At 30.9% G+C, this 22,493-nt stretch overlaps 2 protein-coding genes and 1 long non-coding RNA gene across 3 annotated transcripts in view; 1 reads left to right on the forward strand and 2 right to left on the reverse strand.

Annotated features, from left to right (window-relative positions):
* Positions 1-456, forward strand: part of LOC142227998 (ubiquitin carboxyl-terminal hydrolase Usp2-like) — a gene marked incomplete in the record, with an annotated part of 13,036 nt that extends 12,580 nt beyond the window's left edge. Inside the window, 1 exon segment of the mRNA XM_075298269.1 lies at positions 1-456.
* Positions 457-2,692: 2,236 nt separating this feature from the next.
* On the reverse strand, positions 2,693-11,522 carry LOC142228000 (venom carboxylesterase-6). The gene is made up of 7 exons (XM_075298270.1): positions 11,118-11,522; positions 6,107-6,250; positions 5,491-6,033; positions 5,084-5,431; positions 3,493-3,664; positions 3,289-3,424; positions 2,693-3,225 (listed from the first exon to the last, which is right to left on the reverse strand). The coding sequence occupies exons 1-7, from the start codon at positions 11,373-11,375 to the stop codon at positions 3,015-3,017; spliced, it is 1,812 nt and encodes a 603-aa protein (XP_075154385.1). The 5' UTR covers positions 11,376-11,522; the 3' UTR covers positions 2,693-3,014.
* Positions 11,523-18,672: 7,150 nt separating this feature from the next.
* LOC142231719 (uncharacterized) lies at positions 18,673-19,417 on the reverse strand. Its single transcript, XR_012720882.1, has 2 exons — positions 18,993-19,417; positions 18,673-18,930 (listed from the first exon to the last, which is right to left on the reverse strand). It is a non-coding gene; the product is annotated as an uncharacterized LOC142231719 (long non-coding RNA).
* Between the last annotated feature and the right edge of the window lie 3,076 nt (positions 19,418-22,493).

The raw sequence follows: 22,493 nt of genomic DNA on the forward strand, positions 1-22,493 counted from the left end.
ATATTTTTGAGAGTAATTTTATACGTTTAACTTTCATGCAAAACGTTTTCTCAAGCAACCAATTCAATCAATTGACTCCTCCTTCCCCAAATGCCTCCTTACTCTATGATGCTAATCTTTCGATAAGAATGATGTTAATGATATTGGGAAAATTAAAAACGAAAGAATTGTTTGATATATGAATGTTTTGTTGTTTTAGTTTATTTTTTTGTTTGTTTATATTTTTAACTTAATATTTATTACCAGTTATTGTCATGTCTTGTCATTTGATATTATTGGCAAAGCAGGCAATATATCCCCCTTCCCGTTTTCCCCCTTATTATTGGATCTGTCATCAACACCAATACCGTATAGAATTTTCTGATCATTATTATTTATTGATTATTTTGTTTTTCATGTAGATTAAAATAAATCTAATATGTATGTAATTAAAAAAATAAACCGAAAACAACAAAATCACACTTTTATATTTAATATAAATATACATATATAAATAAAATAAATGTACTACTATCTACTACTACTACTACTAAACTACTACAAATAGACAAGAGATATGCCGCGTATATTCCTCCATATGACAGACGCCGTCACACCAGTAACACTTCCCATCAAAACTCACACACAGCCAAATAAAACAACACCCACAAGAGATGCTTTATTTTACTTAATTTATATGATTTTATTTATTTAATTTGTAATTTATTTACTTAGAAATTATATTGTTTCACATTTCAAATGTTAAAAAGATTATTGTTTTTTGTGTTTTTATTTATTTTGTATTTATTTACACAGTCGTAGACACTCGTACACACACAGAGATAATACACATAAACCAACAAAGTACATACAGTGAAAGTAATAAGTATGAATTGCCGGAAAGTTGTGATTTAAACGCTATGTTAAATATAAAATTTATTAAATTAGGAATCTAATGTCATGCAAATTTTTCATGTGAATATTAAATGAATTGAATGGCAACATATTTTCTAACGTCTTTATATACTCGAGCTACAAAGGACATTTCTAAACTCGAGTTATATTAAACAATTTCGACTAGTCAAAGAATTATTTACAGTGTTTGGATTTTATAATGTAATTTATAACGATTTGCTAATTTTAAATAACAATTGGATTAGTAGGAAAAAATAGATTTTCTCAGAAATATTTATTAAATTTATTTGTACATGAACTTTATCGCCGTCCGTAAGTGAACTGTAAAAAGCCGAAAGTATCAGTTTGAATAAAAAAAAAAAACAATGTCAAAAAAGAAAAAAATAATAATAATAATCTAGAAATCGATGTTATTGACAGTGAAGTGAAGTAAAATGTAAAAACTTCTATCAATATGTTTATGTGGATAATAGTAAACAATTCAACATTTGTATGCCTCTACATAATTTTAATTGTTTCATGGTAAACACAGTAGTGAGGTTTTTATCTACTTCGATTTTCACATTCTACCACGAAATTTGACAAAAGGTTAGTTTCAATGCAAATGCTTATTACGTTTATTGTATATACTTATGCAATTTTCTCTACACGCAAAAAAATAATTCTTTCCTCCCAAACGAAATTTTAGACAAACAAAGTTCGTTTCTCATTTGCTTTTCGCTGTAAGGAAGTGTATTTGGAAGAAAAGTATATACTTTTTGTGATAAACGTTTATTCTTTTCCAGGATGTAAAAACAATTTCATAAAGACTAACTCAAAAAAAAAAATTTTTTCTGGCTAATTGCATTTTCCCTCACATCTTTCTCACTTCCACGAAGATTTTTAGTTCTTAGCACCTTTTTCTGTAATACAAACAATGTAGAAGAAATTATACGATTTTATAAATTTTTAAAATTTTTTTACCTTTCGCCTGGACGGAGAATCGAACCGCGGACCATGCACTTTGTAAGCCAACACACTAACCACTGAGCTAAGTACCTGTTATGGTCATCAAGAGATAAATATCCATATAAGTTATATTTATATAGCATAGCTTGCGGCGCCCACGAACCGAATAAACAAAGTTTATTTAACAGAAACAAACATTTAGTTTGGCACCGTGGAGCAGTGGTTGCTACGTCTGACTCTCATGCCAAGGGTCGTGGGTTCGATCCCTGCTCCGACCAAAGTTTTTTTTTTTTTTTTTTTTTTTTTTACATACATTCTACATATGTTCGGAAGATTCCGAAAAAAATGTTCAACATTACATTGTATTATATTAAATTTTGAACTGTAAAATGTGTTTTATTAAAGACCAAAAGTCAGAAAAGAAGAGTGTTTGATATAAACGAAATGGACTCTGTTGTTGTTTCAAAAATAACTTTTTTTATTGAAAAATAAAAACTTTGTAACAAACGAATTTTTTTGGTGATAAAAGTTTAAAATTTTCGAAGCAATTCAAAAAACTCTAACAAAAGAAAAACGTTTTCGGTACACGTTTTCCAAACGTTTTTTTTCTTTGCGTGTAGCGATTTCCCTCTTCTTGATATTTCCCTCTCCCATTCAAATGACAAATCATTTCCTCTCAATATGTTCCCTTAACATTTCTTTAGCAATGTATTTTTGTTATTTATTTAAATTTGTTTTATTTCTATTTTAAATTATTTATGTACTCTATATATACCTTAATTGTTGACATTTTAAATCGAAAACTAAATACTAAGCTGAATGAACTATACAAGAAACAAAACCAATTCAATTCATTAAATAATTCTATTCAATTTAATAACAATTCTGAAAAAAAAACAAACAAAATTTTATTTCAAAATCACTATAATATAATAGAATAAATTTAAATGATGTAAACGTATAATTGCAAAACATTAAATACAAAGAGAACAACAGAACTTTATAGATAATAGGTACAATTGCTAATTGAAAAAAAAAAAGAAACAAAAAGTCAAGAATACAAGTAAAAATGAAAAATAAAGTAATGATAATACAATAATAAACAACGTTTTGTTTTGCTTATTAAATTGTCATAAAACATGATACACTCCTTATTCATTTAGAAAGGGGAATCATAGTTCATCCTTTAATTGAAATTCCTTTGCTGGCACATGGGGTTTAATGGAATTCCAAAAATCCACTCTTTGTTGATATAATTGACTACTGAATGTTAGCAGTTTTTCATCTTTTTCACTCTTAATGCCCATTAAAGCAAAATTTGATACAGGATACTTCGTACTGGGTTCCCATATGGGCAATTCCTCACTGTCTGGAGTTGGATTACTATATTCAAAGACAAAAGAGAAATTAAACCTCCATTTGAAGTTCCCTCAAATCAAACCTTACCCAGTTTTGGAAAAGTTAACCCACAAAGCCAGCATTATTTCCCTTAACTTTAAATCGTTAGCAGTTGGTGATGCACTCACAAACAGTTCCTTTGCTATGGGAAATAAATATTGCAATTCCTCAGCATGACAGGCTCCTATATATAGAGTGTAATAATAAAACACATTGATTACCGAAAAATAGATTTATGTTATAATCCTTTACCATAAAAGTCTTCTCGTCCTCCTTTAAACAATTCCGAGAAACTAGCAGCACCTTTATGTTGGAATAGATAGACATATGTGGGTCCCACCTTTTTGTCGTGCTCCTTGTAATTGTTCATACGCAGTCTAATATATTCATCGATTCCAGCTACGAACCAGCCATCTGAAATAAGCTTTATCACAAACAAAGGGGAAAATTTCTAAATTATGTCCGAAAAATAAAAGTTTTATACAAGTAATACGAATTTTTGGGTATCAAATAATTATAAAAATATGAAATAAATCAAAATACCGGAAATACTATTAAGAAAAGAAAAGAAATCTGGTAGAAGGAATTTGTAAAAGTCGACTAAAATAGTAGAACAATGTATAAGGAAGAAGTAACGCGGTCATTACTTGCCAACATAATCTACTATTGCTGAAACTGGATGGTTTATATGGGGACTATAAATTTATGGACCGATGTTTATATAATTAGTAGAGACCACACGTAACGAAAATAAGTAAATATTGTTCGACAAATTCAAGAAAATTTATTTGACATAATTAATTTTTTTCACTTGTTAAAGAAATTTTTGTAGTTTGAAGGAAAAAATTGGAGTTCAAAATTGCAAGAATGTCTTTAGTGCCATATGAAGTTCAAGATGTGCGCATTATTGGTAATATTTAAAAATTTTAAGAAATTCTGAATTATTTTGTGGAAGACACGAATTTAGTTATCTGTATGCTTCATTTGTGTTTAATTATTTCCTCAGTTTTAGTTAATTTAACTAACGTACGCAAAAAAATATTAAAGTCATGGAAACCTTTCTTAAAACGTAATAATTCCATGAACTAAAGGAGAATTAAATCGGCTTTAGTGAAATATAGGGTTCACTTTTTTCTGAGTGTATATATCGAAATGGGATAAAAAATAGACAAAAGAACCCCAAAGATGTTTGCTATAGTTTTTGTATGAATTCTCATTTACTAAAGACATACAGTAGAAAAATGGTCTCAAAATTTTGTATTTTTTGTTTATTGTTAAAGAAGTTTATAAAAATGCATTTTAGTGCTCGCCAATATGGAAAATATTTATAGCTGATTTAGATTAAAGCGTCTATTTTATAGAGAAATAAATCGTAACTAAATGGGGAAATTGAGTTTGGAGTCGTTTTTGAATATCCTCCTAAGTGTACATTGGCAGTCAAAGGGTTAATGGTACTCTGATACCCTGCCAGCATTTCAAAGTTCGATTTTATCCCCATCGCTACCATAGACACTTACGAGTAAGTGACGCCAACTGTGATGGGAAAATGTACGAAAAATGTAGTTTTCCAACACTATTGTTAGAAAAGTCATTTTGATATTTTGTGAAACACCAAGATGGTAAAAACGAATATTTCCAAATGTGTTTGCAATTCCCAATATATTGGAGGCACTGGTCATCTTAATGCTTTTCCCAATTTATGTCAATATCGCAAAGAGTTTTTTGTATTCCTATAAAACTCATGTTTCACATATAGGTGGCATTGAAAGGAATATTCATATACGGATTTATATCTCTCTTTAGGATTAACTTTAATGACTCATGAATACAATGGCATACTTACATCTGTTATGTTCTGATGATTATATTTGTCATAGTCGTGACCATTTGTGAGATAAAATGACTTTAGTTTTTCTGTTATCTGTTGCTGTTCGGTTCTACTCAAATGGTCATAGTTAAGGACAATAGGCAAGACATGATCGAATTTGACTTTGAAATCGTTGAGAACCTCTGGTATATTCAATAGGGCTGCTGTTTTTAATAGACCTTCCTCTGATGTGGCTCCAATCATTAAAGGCATTGACAAACCATGGGGCTGGGAAGATGAACGTGGTAATACAGTTAAGAAAGCTTCAGGGTGGTCAGGTTCTACAACAGGTGGAAACGGTATCATGGGATCAAAGTCCCATTCCTAAATAAAAATGTACCATTATTTTAAGATGCTTATAGAACGTGTTTTGTTTCACTTACAAAAAGATCATAAATTGTGGCCACAATATCGTTAGCTGGTTTGTCTCGTAGGCATTCAAGCATTTTTGACCAGTTACCATCACTGGGACACCCTACAATTTTTGCCATTTTCTTAGCTCTTTGTGCCGGAACGCCTTTATGGGCTGGCTGAGCCCAAGGATTGAAATATGTACCCGATTGGGCGATACCTTTGTGAAAAAGGCCCTTTGACTTCTCAGACAACATGTGATAGGTGACACTGGCACCTCCAGCACTCTCTCCGAATATTGTAACACTCTTTGGATTTCCACCAAATGATGCTATGTTGGCTTGTATCCATTTCAAAACCTCCAATTGATCCTTCAATCCAAAATTTCCTGGACAATCTATCGTTTCAGTACTCAAGAAGCCCAAAGGACCCAAACGGAAATTGGCGGATACCAAAACAATATCGTGATTTAATAAAAAGTCAGGACCATAGAAGCTGCTAATACCAGATCCACATTCCCAACCACCACCATGGAACCATACCATGACAGGCAGTGGGTCACTAGTTGCAGGAACCTTGTTAATAAATAAACAAAAATTTCATAAATATTATACAAAAAATTATTATTCTTATTAAGTTGAATCGTACCTCTGGTGTATATACATTTAGATACAAACAGTCTTCACTGCCTTCCATTTCCATATCACGTCTAAAGGGATCCCGCTGTGTACATTTTGGTGAATCTTCTATGACATGTTTTTCTCCACTCCATGCTCTGTATGGGACAGGTGGCTGGAAATTTTAATATAAGAAATATACAAATATTGAGGTGGGTATTTAAAATTACAATTTATAAATTAAAATTATATATTTTATTTATTCTAAGGTTTTGACAGATATAGATATTTTGCATTGCAAGTAAATATTCCCTACTTGTACTATTGCAATTTTAAAAAATATTTGTAGTTAAATTTTATTATTTTTCCGAAATTTTCCATAGCCCAATGAAAGTTTGCTTTTGTTAATTGTCTCAAACATTTTATGAACTAAACGTGGGTATACAATTCAATAACCGTACACATAAGTTCAATATGAACTAACGCAAAAGAAAACTTTTTTGTGCGATTCCCAAAAATAGTAGGAACTACTGTATTGTTAAAATGATCATGATTTGGCGCCAATAATTTTGTTCTTTTACTTCATATTTTCTTCTATGAGAGGGTGTAATTTTGTGAATTGCAGTTAAAAAGTGTCCAAGTAGAGGTGTGCGTGTGACTGAAATTTCACTCACATTCACTAAGCAAAATGTTAATTCAGCAGAAATTTTATTCGCGCACATTCACGAACCGATTTTTTTTTTCTCAACCACGCTCACGCACGATATATTTATTTCAGTCCCATTCACGCACGTTCACAAGAGTTGCTTTGGATTCACTTGTGAATCACGTATGACACTAGAATTTCGTGTCACGCGCACACCTCTATTTCCAAGTTTCAAATTGTTCTGGATTTAATAACATTTTGCGGAAATCTCAAAATGTGGAGTAGAATTTAGTTCAAGTTTCGCACTAGGTGGTTCATTCTTCCTATAAAACACTATTTTTTTCCTGTGTAATAAACGTGATATTATTTATTTATGTTTTTGTGACAACATAACAAAAATTTTATATTTTTATTTAATTTTATTTTGAATTGCCACATTGAAAGAAGATTTTTCTTTCAAAGGAACGAAATTTTGGACAAACGAAGTTATTATTATAGCAAAGGTGAATTTCGTTTGTTTAAAATTTCATTCAGGATGAAAGTTTTCTTTTCTATGGGTGTAAATGTTTGCAAATTCGATGGCAGGAAGTTCTACAGACGGATGATGAATATGAAAAATTGTCGTTCCGATAACAGAGTCTTTATTCTTTGGGGAATGATTTGCATAATTCTATTTGATCTGTATTATAAAATCGCCCTCCTATGTGTTATTTTGTTCTCAACGAATTATGTTTTGCCTGAAATATTCATCTATAACAACAAAATAAAACATCGTTGGTCTAAAACTTCGTTCCCCAGAAAAAGTTTTCGAGTATATACCAACATTTATGGAAGTTTGAATAAGTAGACAGCTAGGGATGGATCGACTGAGGAAGTAATTTCCAGTAGATCAGCAAATATATAAACTGGCCCCGGACCAATATTCTTGATCCACCGTGGTGCAATGGTTAGCATGCCCGGCTTGCATACACAACTCACGACGATTCCTGCTTCGACCGAACACCGAAAAGTTTTTCAGCGGTGGATTATCTCACCTCAGTAATGTTTCAAAGCTTCTCTAAGTGGTTTCACTGCAATGTGGAACGCCGTTCGGAATCGGCTATAAAAAGGAGGTCCCTTGTCATTGAGCTTAACATGAAATCGGGCAGCACTCAGTGATATGAGAGAAGTTCACCACTGTGGTATCACAATGGACTGAATAGTCTAAGTGAGCCTGATACATCGGTACTAATCTATTATTCTTGGTAGCTACACAGATAGAAGAGTTTTCTTTTCTCAGGAACGAAATTTTACACAAGTACAGTTTTCTTTTGACGGAAAGAATTTTCTTTGGTAGCAAATAAAAAATTGTAGAGATAATAATTGCATCGCTTGTCATAAATTCGAGTTTATGTGTTCTTAAAGAAAATATTTTATGTGAAAGGTGAAATTTCGTTCCGTACACTCAAAACAAGTTTACTTGCATCCAAAGATTTTGACCTTCTCATAAGGATTTTGGTATTGATTCGTGGTATATTAATAAAGCTATTCACGTACAAAAAATACCTGCTTAAAAATCCAAATTATAACGGATACTTCAAAGTAAAAAAAGTTTTCTGGATGCCAAATAAACTTTAAACTAAATATGCTAAATCCTCAAAATAAGTCTTAGCCTATATTTGAAGCGTTTTTATCTTAAATCCAAAGATTCAATATTTCAGCTAATTTTAAGGACAATTTCTTTAAATCAAAAATGTGTTACTTTACTTTAAGGAAAATTTGTCTTAGTTCGTAGACATACGACCTTAGAGGAGGGAGGAGTTTTATGGTTTTATATTCTTTAATAAATAAATAAATCCTCATAATAAGTCTTAGCCTATATTTGAAGCGTTTTTATTTTTAATCTACAGATTCAATATTTCAGTTAATTTTAGGACGATTTCTTTGCATACAAATGTGTTTCTTTACTTTAAGGAGAATGTGCCTTAGATCAAAGAGGAGGGATGCAAATTTCCAAAATTTGTGCCCTAAATTAAAATATACAAGTAAGGAAAGTCTAAAGTCGGGCGGGGCCGACTATATTATACCCTGCACCACTTTGTAGATCTAAATTTTCGATACCATATCACTTCCGTCAAATGTGTTGGGGGCTATATATGAAGGTTTGTCCCAAATACATACATTTAAATAACGCTCGATCTGGACAGAATTTGATAGACTTTTACAAAATCTATAGACACAAAATTTAAGTTGGCTAATGCACTAGGGTGGAACACAATTTTAGTAAAAAACTATGGGAAACATTTAAATCTGAAGCAATTTCAAGGAATCTTCGCAAGAGTTTATTTATGATTTATCTCTCGATATATATGTATTAGAAGTTTATGAAAATTAGAGTCATTTTTACAACTTTTCGACTAAGCAGTGACGATTTTACAAGGAAAATGTTGGTATTTTGACCATTTTTGTCGAAATCAGAAAAACATATATATGGGAGCTATATCTAAATCTGAACCGATTTCAACCAAATTTGGCACGCATAGCAACAATGCTAATTCTACTCCCTGTGCAAAATTTCAACTAAATCGGAGTTAAAAATTGGCCTCTGTGGTCATATAAGTGTAAATCGTGCGAAAGCTATATATGGGATCTATATCTAAATCTGAACCGATTTCAACCAAATTTGGCACACATAGCAACAATGCTAATTCTACTCCCTGTGCAAAATTTCAACTAAATCGGAGTTAAAAATTGGCCTCTATGGCCATATGAGTGTAAATCGGGCGAAAGCTATATATGGGAGATATATCTAAATCTGAACCGATTTCAACCAAATTTGGCACGCATAGCCACAATGCTAATTCTACTCCCTGTGCAAAATTTCAACTAAATCGGAGCAAAAAATTGACCTCTGTGGTCATATGAGTGTAAATCGGGCGAAAGCTATATATGGGAGCTATATCTAAATCTGAACCGATTTCAATAAAATTTGGCACACTTGACTATAGTACTTCTTCTATAGTTCTTCTTGTGCAAAATTTTAAGCAAATTAGGGTAAAAATCTGGCTTCTGGGGCCATATAAGTCCATATCGGGCGAAATATATATATATATATATATATATATATATATATATATATATATATATATATATATATATATATATATATATATATATATATATATATATATATATATATATATATATATATATATATATATATATGAGAGCTATATCTAAATCTTAATCGATTTCTTCCAAAATCAATAGGGTTCTATTCTGAGCCAAAACACATATTTGTGCGAAATTTGAAGTCGATTGGAATAAAACTGCGACCTAGACTTTGATTACAAAAATGTGTTTACGGACAGACGGACAGACGGACATCGCTATATCGACTCAAGAGCCCACCCTGAGCATTTTTGCCAAAGACACCATGTGCCTATCTCGTCTCCTTCTGGGTGTTGCAAACATATGCACTAACTTATAATACCCTGTTCCACAGTGAGGCGCAGGGTATAAAAATTAAAACAAAGTTTATAAATTTTATTAAAAAAAAATCATTATTTTAAAGAAATGTGTCCTTAATATTTTGCTGATACTTGTGTAATGTTTAATATCACGTAAAAATTTTTTCACTGGGAATGTACTACTAGGATTATTTTAATCATGATGTCCATCCACGAACAGATAAATGCCAGTTTAAAAATTCCAATTATAACAAACACTCCACAGTGAACGATATTTTCTTTAAAAAACGTAAGGTTAAGAAATCCAAAGATTGGTCTCAACGATTAAACAAAAGTTTCCCCATTTCAATCACTATGACCCTAGGACAACACTTCTATACATGAATTATTTAAAACTCTTTTTATGTTGAAAAAATAATTGGCTTAAAATATGGTGGTATACTTGTCCCAGTTACACGGTCGGAACACGAATGTTTTTTCTTATATAGTACTAAAGTCAATTTGCTTTACTTAAAAAAACGTTAGCCTTTAACGGGTATATCCAAAATATCACAGAAGAGTAATTTCTTTATAACAAATATTATTTTTTTTTTTTTTGGTTCAAATATGTTTGCATCACAATAATGTTTTAACTCAATTTTTTAAAGTGTAGTGATTATGTTTTTAGATTTTTTGAATTTTATTTTTTAATGTAATATTTTATTAGTTTCATTCAGTTTCGAAAGACTTTTAGGTAAGAACCATTTTTGGTCATTGACAATTAATTATATACTTTTCACTTGAACTTGTATTTTTTTTAAATTTTAAACTAACTGCAGGATAATAAAATCCAAGTATATTCAACAAATAAATTGGTTAAAATAAACACTTTTGTGAGCGGTAAAAATATTTCCTTTGCATTCACATCCACTTCAGATAAAAATAAAAACCATTTCTTATTAGCGCACCTTAAAACGTAATTTTCCCAAAGGCGGTTCGGCATAGGGTACACGCATGAAAGCACGCATATGACGACCTTTGTGCGTCAACAAGTGACGTCCGACCAATATACCACCATGCGGAAGTTTAACCTTCAACTGGGGTGAAGTACGAGCCTCCGATGTTAAATCATTGAAGAGAATGACCAAAATCACCGAAAGCAGCAAATGCATTTTGATTGCGCAAAAGCAGCATCGCGTGCCACGGTCACTCTTATCCGATGGCATCTTACGTGTACGTATTTGGAACTCAGACTGGGCCTTGCCGTGTTAGAGTTTGATGTTTAATACAAGTTTCTATCTACTATACCCACTCATTATCGACAATGTCCATTGTGCGCGAGTTTTGAGAAATGAATTCAACATCGGTGTTGTCATAACGAAGTCTATTACTGTGTCAGAGCCATGCATTTGACGTGCGATTTGGAGAGTTCAAATGATTGTTACCAAAAAATACGTTTGAGTATTGAGAAGACCATGGTGTTTACCTTTATGCTTTTTGTTTTTAATAAGCAAATCGGAATGTTAAATCCAAATTTAAAGGGAGAGAGAGAGACTGATCACTCTTTTTGGCATTATACCTAAATGGCGGGGATGTTTTAACAGCAAACAGAGCAATGAACAAAACCAATTACGCAATAAAATTTGAAGGGGATACGTGAATATTGTTTCTATATAGTTTAAAACTGGAATCAGAGACTTATAAAAAATATTAGGTGTTTCAACCTTAATGTTCCTTTAACCATCCATGTCCGCAGTAGTGGATACGCTGAGATGACCCAATAGTCTACAGTTCAGTATAATTTATATTTATTTCTACATTTTTAGGTTGCAACTATCATCACACACAGAAAAAAAAAAACAAGTAAGGAAAGTCTAAAGTCGGGCGGGGCCGAATATAATATACCCTGCACCACTTTGTAGATCTAAATTTTCGATACCATATCACATCCGTCAAATGTGTTGGGGGCTATATATAAAGGTTTGTCTCAAATACATACATTTACATATCACTCGATCTGGACAGAATTTGATAGACTTCTACAAAATCTATAGACTCAAAATTTGTTAGTAAAAAAATATGGGAAACATTTAAATATGAAGCAATTTTAAGGAAACTTGGCAAAAGTTTATTTATGATTTATCGTTTAGGAAAATTAGAGTCATTTTTACAACTTTTCGACTAAGCAGTGGCGATTTTACAAGGAAAATTTTGGTATTTTGACCATTTTTGTCGAAATCAGAAAAACATATATATGGGAGCTATATCTAAATCTGAACCGATTTCAACCAAATTTGCAACGCATAGCTACAATGTTAATTCTACTCCCTGTGCAAAATTTCAACTAAATCGGAGCAAAAAATTGGCCTCTGTGGTTATATGAGTGTAAATCGGGCGAAATCTATATATCGGAGCTATATCTAAACTGAATCGATTTCTTCCAAAATCAATAGGATTCTATTCTGAGCCAAAACACATACATGTGCCAAGTTTGTCGATTGGACTAAAACTACGGCCTAGACTTTGATTACACAAATGAGTTCACGGACAGACGGACATGGCTATATCGACTCAGGAATCCACCCTGCGCATTTTTGCCAAATACACCATGTGTCTATCTCGTTTCCTTCTGGGTGTTGCAAGCATATGCACTAACTTATAATACACGCAAAAAAATAATTCTTTCCTCCCAAACGAAATTTTAGACAAACAAAGTTCGTTTCTCATTTGCTTTTCGCTGTAAGGAAGTGTATTTGGAAGAAAAGTATATACTTTTTGTGATAAACGTTTATTCTTTTCCAGGATGTAAAAACAATTTCATAAAAACTAACTCAAAAAAAAATGTTTTCTTGCTAATTGCATTTTCCCTCACATCTTTCTCACATCCACGAGTTTTTTTAGTTCTTAACACCTTTTCCTGTAATACCAACAATGTAGAAGAAATTATACGATTTTATAAATTTTTTTTACCTTTCGCCTGGACGGAGAATCGAACCGCGGACCATGCACTTTGTAAGCCAACACACTAACCACTGAGCTATGTACCTGTTATGGTCATCAATATATATATTATGGTCACCATATAAGTTATATTTATATAACATAGCTTGCGGCGCCCACGAACCGAATAAACAAAGTTTATTTAACAGAAACAAACATTTTGTTTGGCACCGTGGAGCAGTGGTTGCTACGTCCGACTTGCATGCCAAGGGTCGTGGGTTCGATACCTGCTTCGACCAAAGTTTTTTTTACATATATTCCAGATATGTTCGGAAGATTCCGAAAAAATGTTCAACATTACATTGTACACCCAGAAAAAAGTGACCCCTTCTTTAAGTTAAAATGAACTCATTGTGAAGAAAGTTGAACTTCGTATAGCGCCAAAGACATTTTTATTTGTTTGAACGATGTGATTTTCGTAGAAATTAGGAATAATGCATTCTATATATTAGTTAACATTTTCCTATATTTATATACCACTATACTACAGAATGAAAAAATTTAACTAATTTGAATTCATATATGGAATGATTTTATTGAAATTTTTTCATTCATTTCGACAAATCTTACACATTTGTGGTAAAACTTTTACTTCATAATTAGAACTGCTTATCTTCGTTTTTAATTACAATTTTATTTATTTCTATAAGCAATTTTATCTTCAATAAAAGACATGTTTTATTAATATATTGAATATATTTATTAAGAATCAACAGCATCGAATCTCTTTGAAATATTAGTTTATTAATCCACTATTTCCAATTTCCGTGTGATATTGTCAACTGTAAAACGCACTTTTTCTTCTTCTTGTACTTTTCACTTTTAATAAGTTGCTGCCTAACGATTTTGTCCTCCTTTTACAATTTCAATACCTACAAATATAAAAAATCATAAAACATTTTTGTTGCAAAAGGTTAGCGGCACTGAATATTACCTGATAATTGAAGATTCCAAAATGAAGACAAATGAAAGGGTTGTTATTCTGCTGGTGTTTTCTTTCTTTATACACTATCACAAACATTGATAGATTTATTTAAAAAAACGAAAATTTTTCTCACTAATTTAAAATAACAAATATTTTATATATTTTATTTGTTATTTATTATATTATTTTACCACATTATTTTTTAACAATCTCTCCGTATACCAAAACAACGCGATTCCAACTAAAAAAACAACCGACGCGCAAATATATCGATTACACCCACGCGCAAACACATCGATTACGATGACAGGTATCGATTACAGGTAGACAATAGAAATTTAGGAAAATTTCCTATATTCTAACAAGTGTGTTTCCTTAAGTTTTGAAAGGATTGCATACTTCTTAGTACGAATGAACTAAAATATTTTTCTATGCCAAGTGTTGTTCGTATGTATGAAAAACTTTCTATTATAAAGGAAGTCGCAATTATCATTTTATAAGAAATTTTACTAATTTTGAGGAAACTTGGTTTTAGTTCGGTTTTTGTTTATTTTTACGAATGCTTTGTTATCGGTGAATAAAATTTTCTTTTTCAGTAGTAAATTCTTATACCCAGCGAAGAAAATAGTATGAGTAAAATTCCATGCCTTATTCTAGTTAATGAACTATTCCTAACTGCTTACAGTTTAGGATTTTTTTACTGAAACGAGTAAATTTTATTATTTTTCACAAAAATTTACCTTAATGGAAATAAAATGGATAAACTATATTGATGAAAATTTTTTCCTTTAGTTTCGAAGGCACTTTTTTCTGGGTGTAGTATATTAAATTTTATACTGTAAAATGTGTCTTATTAAAGACCTAAAGTCAGAAAAGAACAGTGTTTTATATAAACGAAATGGACTGTGTTGTTGTTTCAAAAATAATTTTTTTTATTGAAGAAATAAAAATTTTGTAACAAACGAATTTTTTTGGTGATAAAAGTTTACAATTTTCGAAGCAATTCAAAAACTCTAACAAAAGAAAAACGTTTCGGTACACGTTTTCCAAACGTTTTTTTTCTTTGCGTGTACCCTATTCCATAGTATTGCGCAGGGTATAAATATAAAATCATCGGGCCGTATTGTTTCCAAAATGAGGCCGGTCAGGCAGTTACTGTGAATGGTGTTCGCTATCGTGAGATGATAACGAACTTTTTATAGCCCGAATTGGAAGATATGGATGTGGACGATATGTGGTTTCAGCAGGACGGTGACACTTGCCACACAGCTAACGAAACAATAGCTCTTTTGCAACAAATTCAATGGCCGTGTTATCTCACGTAATGGCCATGTCAATTGGCCGCCAAGATCAGGTGAATTGACACCGTTGGACTTTTTTCTTTGGGGTTATTTGAAAGAAAAGGTGACCGTCGATAAGCCAGCAACAATTCAAGAGCTAAAGGATGAGATAATTCGGCACATTAACGGCATAGAACCTCCATTATGCCTCAGCGTCATCGAAAATTTGGACCATCGGATGAAGGTGTGCCACCGAGGTCGCGGCACCCATTCGGTCGATATTTTGTTCCATACATAATTGAGTAATACCAATATATCATAATAAAATAAAATTACAATAATTTTCTAAATAGTTTGTGTCTTATTCAAAATCAACATCGGCCCTTGAAATTTTAACCACCCTTTATATGGGAGCTATATCTAAATCTGAACCGATTTCAATAAAATTTGGCACACTTGACTACACTACTAATTGTACTCCTAGTGCAAAATTTCAACCAAATTGGGGTAAAACTCTGGCTTCTGGGATCGTATTAGTCCATATCAGGCGAAAGATATATATGGGAGCTATATCTAAATCTTAATCGATTTCTTCCAAAATCAATAGGGTTCTATTCTGAGCCAAAACACATACTTGTGCCAAATTTGGAGTCGATTGGACTAAAACTGCGACCAAGACTTTGATTACAAAAATGTGTTCACGGACAGACGGACATGGCTATATCGACTCAGGAGCCCACTCTGAGAATTTTTGCCAAAGACACCATGTGTCTATCTCGTCTCCTTCTGGGTGTTGCAAACATATGCACTAACTTATAAAACCCTGTTCTATAGTGTGGCGCAGGGTATAAATATTAAAATTTAGCCAACAAAAGAACTTTCATTAGGATAATAACATTTCTCATTTCTGCTATGAAGTTTTTCTTTATGAAAAAGAAAATTTACTATACTCAAAAGTTATGGTAATACATAAAAGCAAAAAAGTTTGGTAAAACATCAGTATTTGTCTGCTGAAAAAGGGAAATTAGTCAATGTAGTTGTTTCAACAAGTATCAGTTGATTGAAATAACAAACCTTTTTTTCTGCTGAAATAGGAAACAATTACTACAGAATTAGCTAAAAATTTTTGACAAACATCGATATCAGTTGTTATCGATGTTTTGGTGTAAATAATTTAAAAGGTGTTTTAACTAAAATGTAAATTGCGAGATAACTGTGTGGTCATATATTAAAAATGTTGATTTGTTTGCAAATATTATTGCATCCATCAATATATTTTTAATGTTTGAAGTTGTTTAGACATTCAATGTGTATGTTACTTTGTGAAAGTATTGGGCTTAGACAATTTCAGAAGCAGTCAGTATTTGCTACAGACAACCTTTTTTCTATGAGTGTATAAAAACGAAATATAGTTCTTTGAAAATTTGGAGAAATGTTTGAATAGTAAACCACAGAAAAAAAAAGTTTGCTAAAAACAGCACTGCCCTCTAATATCCATAAAAGCTCATAAATGCAACCAGCAAACATTTTGTTTGCTGTTATGCCTCAATTTGAGGAATATTCAGATTTTTGAGTAAGTTCAATACATATTCTATATATCGTTAGCATAATGTGTAAAAGTGCTAAGTAAAATTTTTGAAATTTTACAGGAGAGACAAAAAACTTAATAAATTGTGAAATAAACCTATTTTCGAAAAACTGTAAATGTAGTTTCCATAAACAGTAAACTTTCCACAAAATGGCACACAAAAAATTGCAATTAAATTTTTTTTAGCAAATCCTACACAACCTACAATTTGATCAAGATGCAGATCGACAGATAGATCAAAAATACATAGTTTACCAAAAAAAAAAAATATTAAATATCTATTTTTATCTCTGTTTGGTAATGATGTGTAAAAGTGCTAAGTCAGCACCTGTTAAAATACACGTGCTAATATTTTAACAGGTGCTGACTTAGCACTTTTACACATCATTACCAAATAGAGATAAAAACAGATATTTAATATTTTTTTGGTAAACTATGTATTTTTGATTTATCTGTCGATCTGCATCTTGATCCATTTTTTTGTAAAAGGTTGACTTAGCACATTTACACATTAAACTAACGATATACAATATATTGTTTTTGCAGACAATGTATGCTATTTCAGCAAATAGTGAGTACTATCGCTTTTCTTTGGGTGTAGAAATATATCTGAAGTTGCATATATATTTTTAAATGGAATTGTTTTGGGAAGAATTGTTAAACAATCTTAATCTAGATCAAATAACATCAGTGTAGACATTTTTGTTAATCATAACCCAATAACGCCAGGCGATTCTGTGTATTGAAACTAAACTTAATTGTTTAGATTGAAAGATAATACAGGTTCCAGTCGGGCGTTCCTAGGTTTATTTTATAAATTTTGGGAAACGAAAATAATAAATCCAAATTAAATTATGGCGTTATTTAGCACTGCAACGTGGCATGTTAAATAACGCCATAATTTAATTTGGATTTATTATTTTCGTTTCCCAAAATTTATAAAATAAACCTAGGAACGCCCGACTGGAACCTGTATTATCTTTCAATCTAAACAATTAAGTTTAGTTTCAATACACAGAATCGCCTGGCGTTATTGGGTTATGATTAACAAAAATGTCTACACTGATGTTATTTGATCTAGATTAAGATTGTTTAACAATTCTTCCCAAAACAATTCCATTTAAAAATATTTAGTTGGTAAACTTTATTGAAGATATTCTTATTATTATTTGTTCAATAATATAGAAAATATGGAATAGTATTAAAGAGTCATTTTGACCTCTACGCTATGATTTGTTTGAAATACGTGCTACCTTTGTTTTAAGCCTGCGACGTACAAATATGCAAATTTAGAAATGGCAAATTTTTTTACAATGCAAAAAAAATATAAAATTGAATTAAACAAATATTTTTCACTATTCAAATGTGCAATACCTACGCGTATTGTTAAAACTTTGCAGTATACTGAAAAAAAGTGAACCCTCACCCAGAAAAAAGTGACCCCTTCTTTAAGTTAAAATGAACTCATTGTGAAGAAAGTTGAACTTCGTATAGCGCCAAAGACATTTTTATTTGTTTGAACGATGTGATTTTCGTAGAAATTAGTTATAATGCATTCCATATATTAGTTAACATTTTCCTATATTTATGTACCACTATACTACAGAATGAAAAAATTTAACTGATTTGAATTCATATATGGAATGATTTTATTGAAATTTTTTCATTCATTTGGAAAAATCTTACACATTTGTGGTAAAACTTTTACTTCATCATTAGAACTGCTTACCTTCGTTTTTAAATACAATTTTATTTATTTATATAAGCAATTTTATCTTCAATAAAAGACATGTTTTATTAATATATTGAATATATTTATTAAGAATCAACAGCATCGAATCTCCTTGAAATATTAGTTTATTATTCCGCTGTTTCCAATTTCCATGTGATATTATCAACTGTAAAACGCACTTTTTCTTCTTCTTGTACTTTTCACTTTTAATAAGTTGCTGCCTAACGATTTTGTCCTCCTTTTACAATTTCAATACCTACAAATATAAAAAATCATAAACCATTTTTGTTACAAAAGGTTAGCGTCACTGAATATTACCTGATAATTGAAGATTCCAAAATGAAGACAAATGAAAGGGTTGTTATTCTGCTGGTGTTTTCTTTCTTTATATACCATCACGAACATTGATAGATTTATTTTCAAAAAACGAAAATTTTTCTCACTAATTTAAAATAATAAATATTTTATATATTTTATTTGTTATTTATTATATTATTTTACAATATTATTTTTTAACAATCTTTCCGTATACCACAACAACGCGATTCCAACTAAAAAAACAACCCACGCGCAAACATATCGATTACACCCACGCGCAAACACATCGATTGCGATGACAGGTATCGATTACAGGTAGACAATAGAAATATAGGAAAATTTCCTATATTCTAACAAGTGTGTTTCCTTAAGTTTTGATTGGATTGCATACTTCTTAGTACGAATGAACTAAAATATTTTTCTATGCCAAGTGTTGTTCGTATGTATGAAAAACTTTCTATTATAAAGGAAGTCGCAATTATCATTTTATAAGAAATTTTACTAATTTTGAGGAAACTTGGTTTTAGTTCGGTTTTTGTTTATTTTTACGAATGCTTTGTTATCGGTGAATAAAATTATCTTGTTCAGTAGTAAATTCTTATACCCAGCGAAGAAAATAGTATGAGTAAAATTCCATGCCTTATTCTAGTTAATGAACTATTCCTAACTGCTTACAGTATAGGATTTTTTTACTGAAACGAGTAAATTTTAACAAATTCTAAATTTCGTATAAATGGAATGGTCCATTAGAGCCCATTTTGACCTACCTGTAGAAAAAAACCCAATTGTATGCAATTTAAGTTCCCCCAGAAAAAAGACAACGAAATTTTTTGTAGCCAATTTAACTTTATTTTAGTTCATGAAAATTAGATGACTTTAGTTCGATTTTGCAATGCATATGCGAGAAAGTGAGATATGAAAATAGTTCAATTTTTTTCCTAAAATGGGTGGATTTTAATGAAATTTTGCCCGCTAAAGACATTTAAACAATTTTTAATTCCAATTTTTCTTCCAAAATATGAAATTTTATTAAACATCAGAAAAAATAATTAATTTTAATAAATTTTCTTCAATTAAAAAAAAAATTATTAACTTATTTGTATCATGTTGCAATTACTCAAATATTTTAGTTAAAATTTTCTAATATAAACCTACATTTTCTTTCATTGTGGGTACACATTTTTCTGGGTGTATTATGACTACATTATTAATCGATTGCAACAGAAAGACAAATAGGTTAGGCATACATGCAAAACAATAATGTTTTCCTCCCAAATGGAATTTCAGACAAACAACCATCGTTTACCATTTGCTGTTTTGCTAAAAGGAAGAAGAAGGTATATTCTTTTTTGTTATAAACTAGGTTCTTTTACAGGGTATGAAAACAATTTCATAAGGATTATTTTTTTTGGAAATTTAGTTGTCGATTTTAATCACATTTAAATTTAACCATTTGTCCAAGCGGAGAATCAATGTAACTCAGATTGTAATGGAGGCATATTTAGTAGGTACAATATAATTTCATTTTGAATTTTTATTTGTCACAATTGTCAATTAAACATTGGCGTAGGTAGCAATATTTTCGTAATGGGTAAAGCTACAATGTGTGCTCCTTGTGAAGATACCTCAAAAAGGGAAAAAATAAATTCTTGTAAATGGGAAGAAACCACACCTAGAAAAAAGGGACTCTAATGTCAACTGAACTTTTTTTTAGTTCATGAAGATTAGTTGATTTTAGTACAATTTTGCACAATATTAGTAAATATTCCTTATTTGAATAATTTTTTGCTTTAATGACGTGAACTAAAAATAAGAAAAAAAAAGTTATATACAAATACAGTGCACAATTTTACTAAAAAACAAGTAAGGAAAGTCTAAAGTCGGGCGGGGCCGACTATATAATACCCTGCACCACTTTGTAGATCTAAATTTTCGATACCATATAACATTCGTCAAATGTGTTGGGGGCTATATATAAAGGTTTGTCCCAAATACATACATTTAAATATCACTCGATCTGGACAGAATTTGATAGACTTCTACAAAATCTATAGACTCAAAATTTAAGTCGGCTAATGCACACAATGTTAGTAAAAAAATATGGGAAACATTTAAATCTAAAACAATTTTAAGGAAACTTCGCAAAAGTTTATTTATGATTTATCGCTCGATATATATGTATTAGAAGTTTAGGAAATTAGAGTCATTTTTACAACTTTTCGACTAAGCAGTGGCGATTTTACAAGGAAAATGTTGGTATTTTGACCGTTTTTGTCGATATCGATTTCAACCAAATTTGGTACGCATAGCTACAATGCTAATTCTACTCCCTGTGCAAAATTTCCACTAAATCGGAGCAAAAAATTGGCCTGTGTGGTCATATGAGTGTAAATCGGGCGAAAGCTATATATGGAGATACATCTAAATCTGAACCGATTTCAACCAAATTTATCACGCATAGCTACAATGCTAATTCTGCTCCCTGTGCAAAATTTCAACTAAATCGGAGCAAAAAATTAGCCTCTGTTATCATATGAGTGTAAATCGGGCGAAAGCTACATATGGGAGCTATATCTAAATCTGAACCGATTTCAATAAAATTTGGCACACTTGACGACACTACTAATTGTACTCCTAGTGCAAAATTTCAACCAAATTGGGGTAAAACTCTGGCTTCTGGGACCGTATTAGTCCATATCGGGCGAAAGATATATACCCAGCAAAAACTCTCATTACCCGGTAATCTTGCATGTAAGCCTATTTAAAAATTAATAACCACTTATTAATTGGCATCGCTGCGGATTACATTTACATACGCATGTCCTAGGAGGAAAGTACTTCTCCCCAGGCATACTTTCGGCCATGAAAAAAGTAGTGCTTTTAGAGCATATAATCACTTAATATGTACACACAAAAAAAGTTTTTTCTGATTCAATCACGAAATTAATTGATCCAATTAATTTTTTAATTGAAATGTCTTCAATCACAGAAATGATAGTATCAATTAAAAAATTAATTGACAGTCAATTAAAAAATTAATTGATCCAATTAAATATTTAATTGATACTATTAATTTGTGTGATTGATTTTTATTTCAATTAAAAAATTTGTTAAATCAATTAAATTTTTAATTGAATATTTATTTAAATTCAATTAAGATTTTAACTGGAAAAATTTTCGTGAAATTTTTTTCTGTGTAATCACTTATTCGTAGATACACCAAAATTTGCAAAATAGCCACTTATTGTCTCAGGCAACCAAATCTCGTAAATATTGGTGTCTATCGCCGATTACAATGGATCAAAATATGGCGAGTAATGCTTTAATAGAAGCACTACTTGAATAGAAACAAATATTGTATAAATAAACAAAAAATTTAATAAATCATCTAAATAAGATTACACGCAAATTAATTTCGCACTTAAAATAGAAATAAATGTAGGTTGTTTAAGGGATTTGGATTCGTGAATTACGTTATAATATATCCAATAGTCAATTCAC

The sequence above is a fragment of the Haematobia irritans genome, chromosome 3 (genome assembly GCF_050003625.1).
Source record: "Haematobia irritans isolate KBUSLIRL chromosome 3, ASM5000362v1, whole genome shotgun sequence".
NCBI classification, from domain to species: domain Eukaryota; kingdom Metazoa; phylum Arthropoda; class Insecta; order Diptera; family Muscidae; genus Haematobia; species Haematobia irritans.

What these genes read in the sequence shown, in the direction of transcription:
- LOC142228000 (XM_075298270.1), bottom strand. Translation starts at nt 11,375, where the DNA reads ATGCCATCGGATAAGAGTGACCGTGGCACGCGATGCTGCTTTTGCGCA. An exon ending in AGGACGAGAAGACTTTTATG is followed by an intron (nt 3,425 to 3,492) that starts GTAAAGGATTAT and finishes CTCTATATATAG; the next exon opens with GAGCCTGTCATGCTGAGGAA. An exon ending in GTTAACTTTTCCAAAACTGG is followed by an intron (nt 3,226 to 3,288) that starts GTAAGGTTTGAT and finishes CTTTGAATATAG; the next exon opens with TAATCCAACTCCAGACAGTG.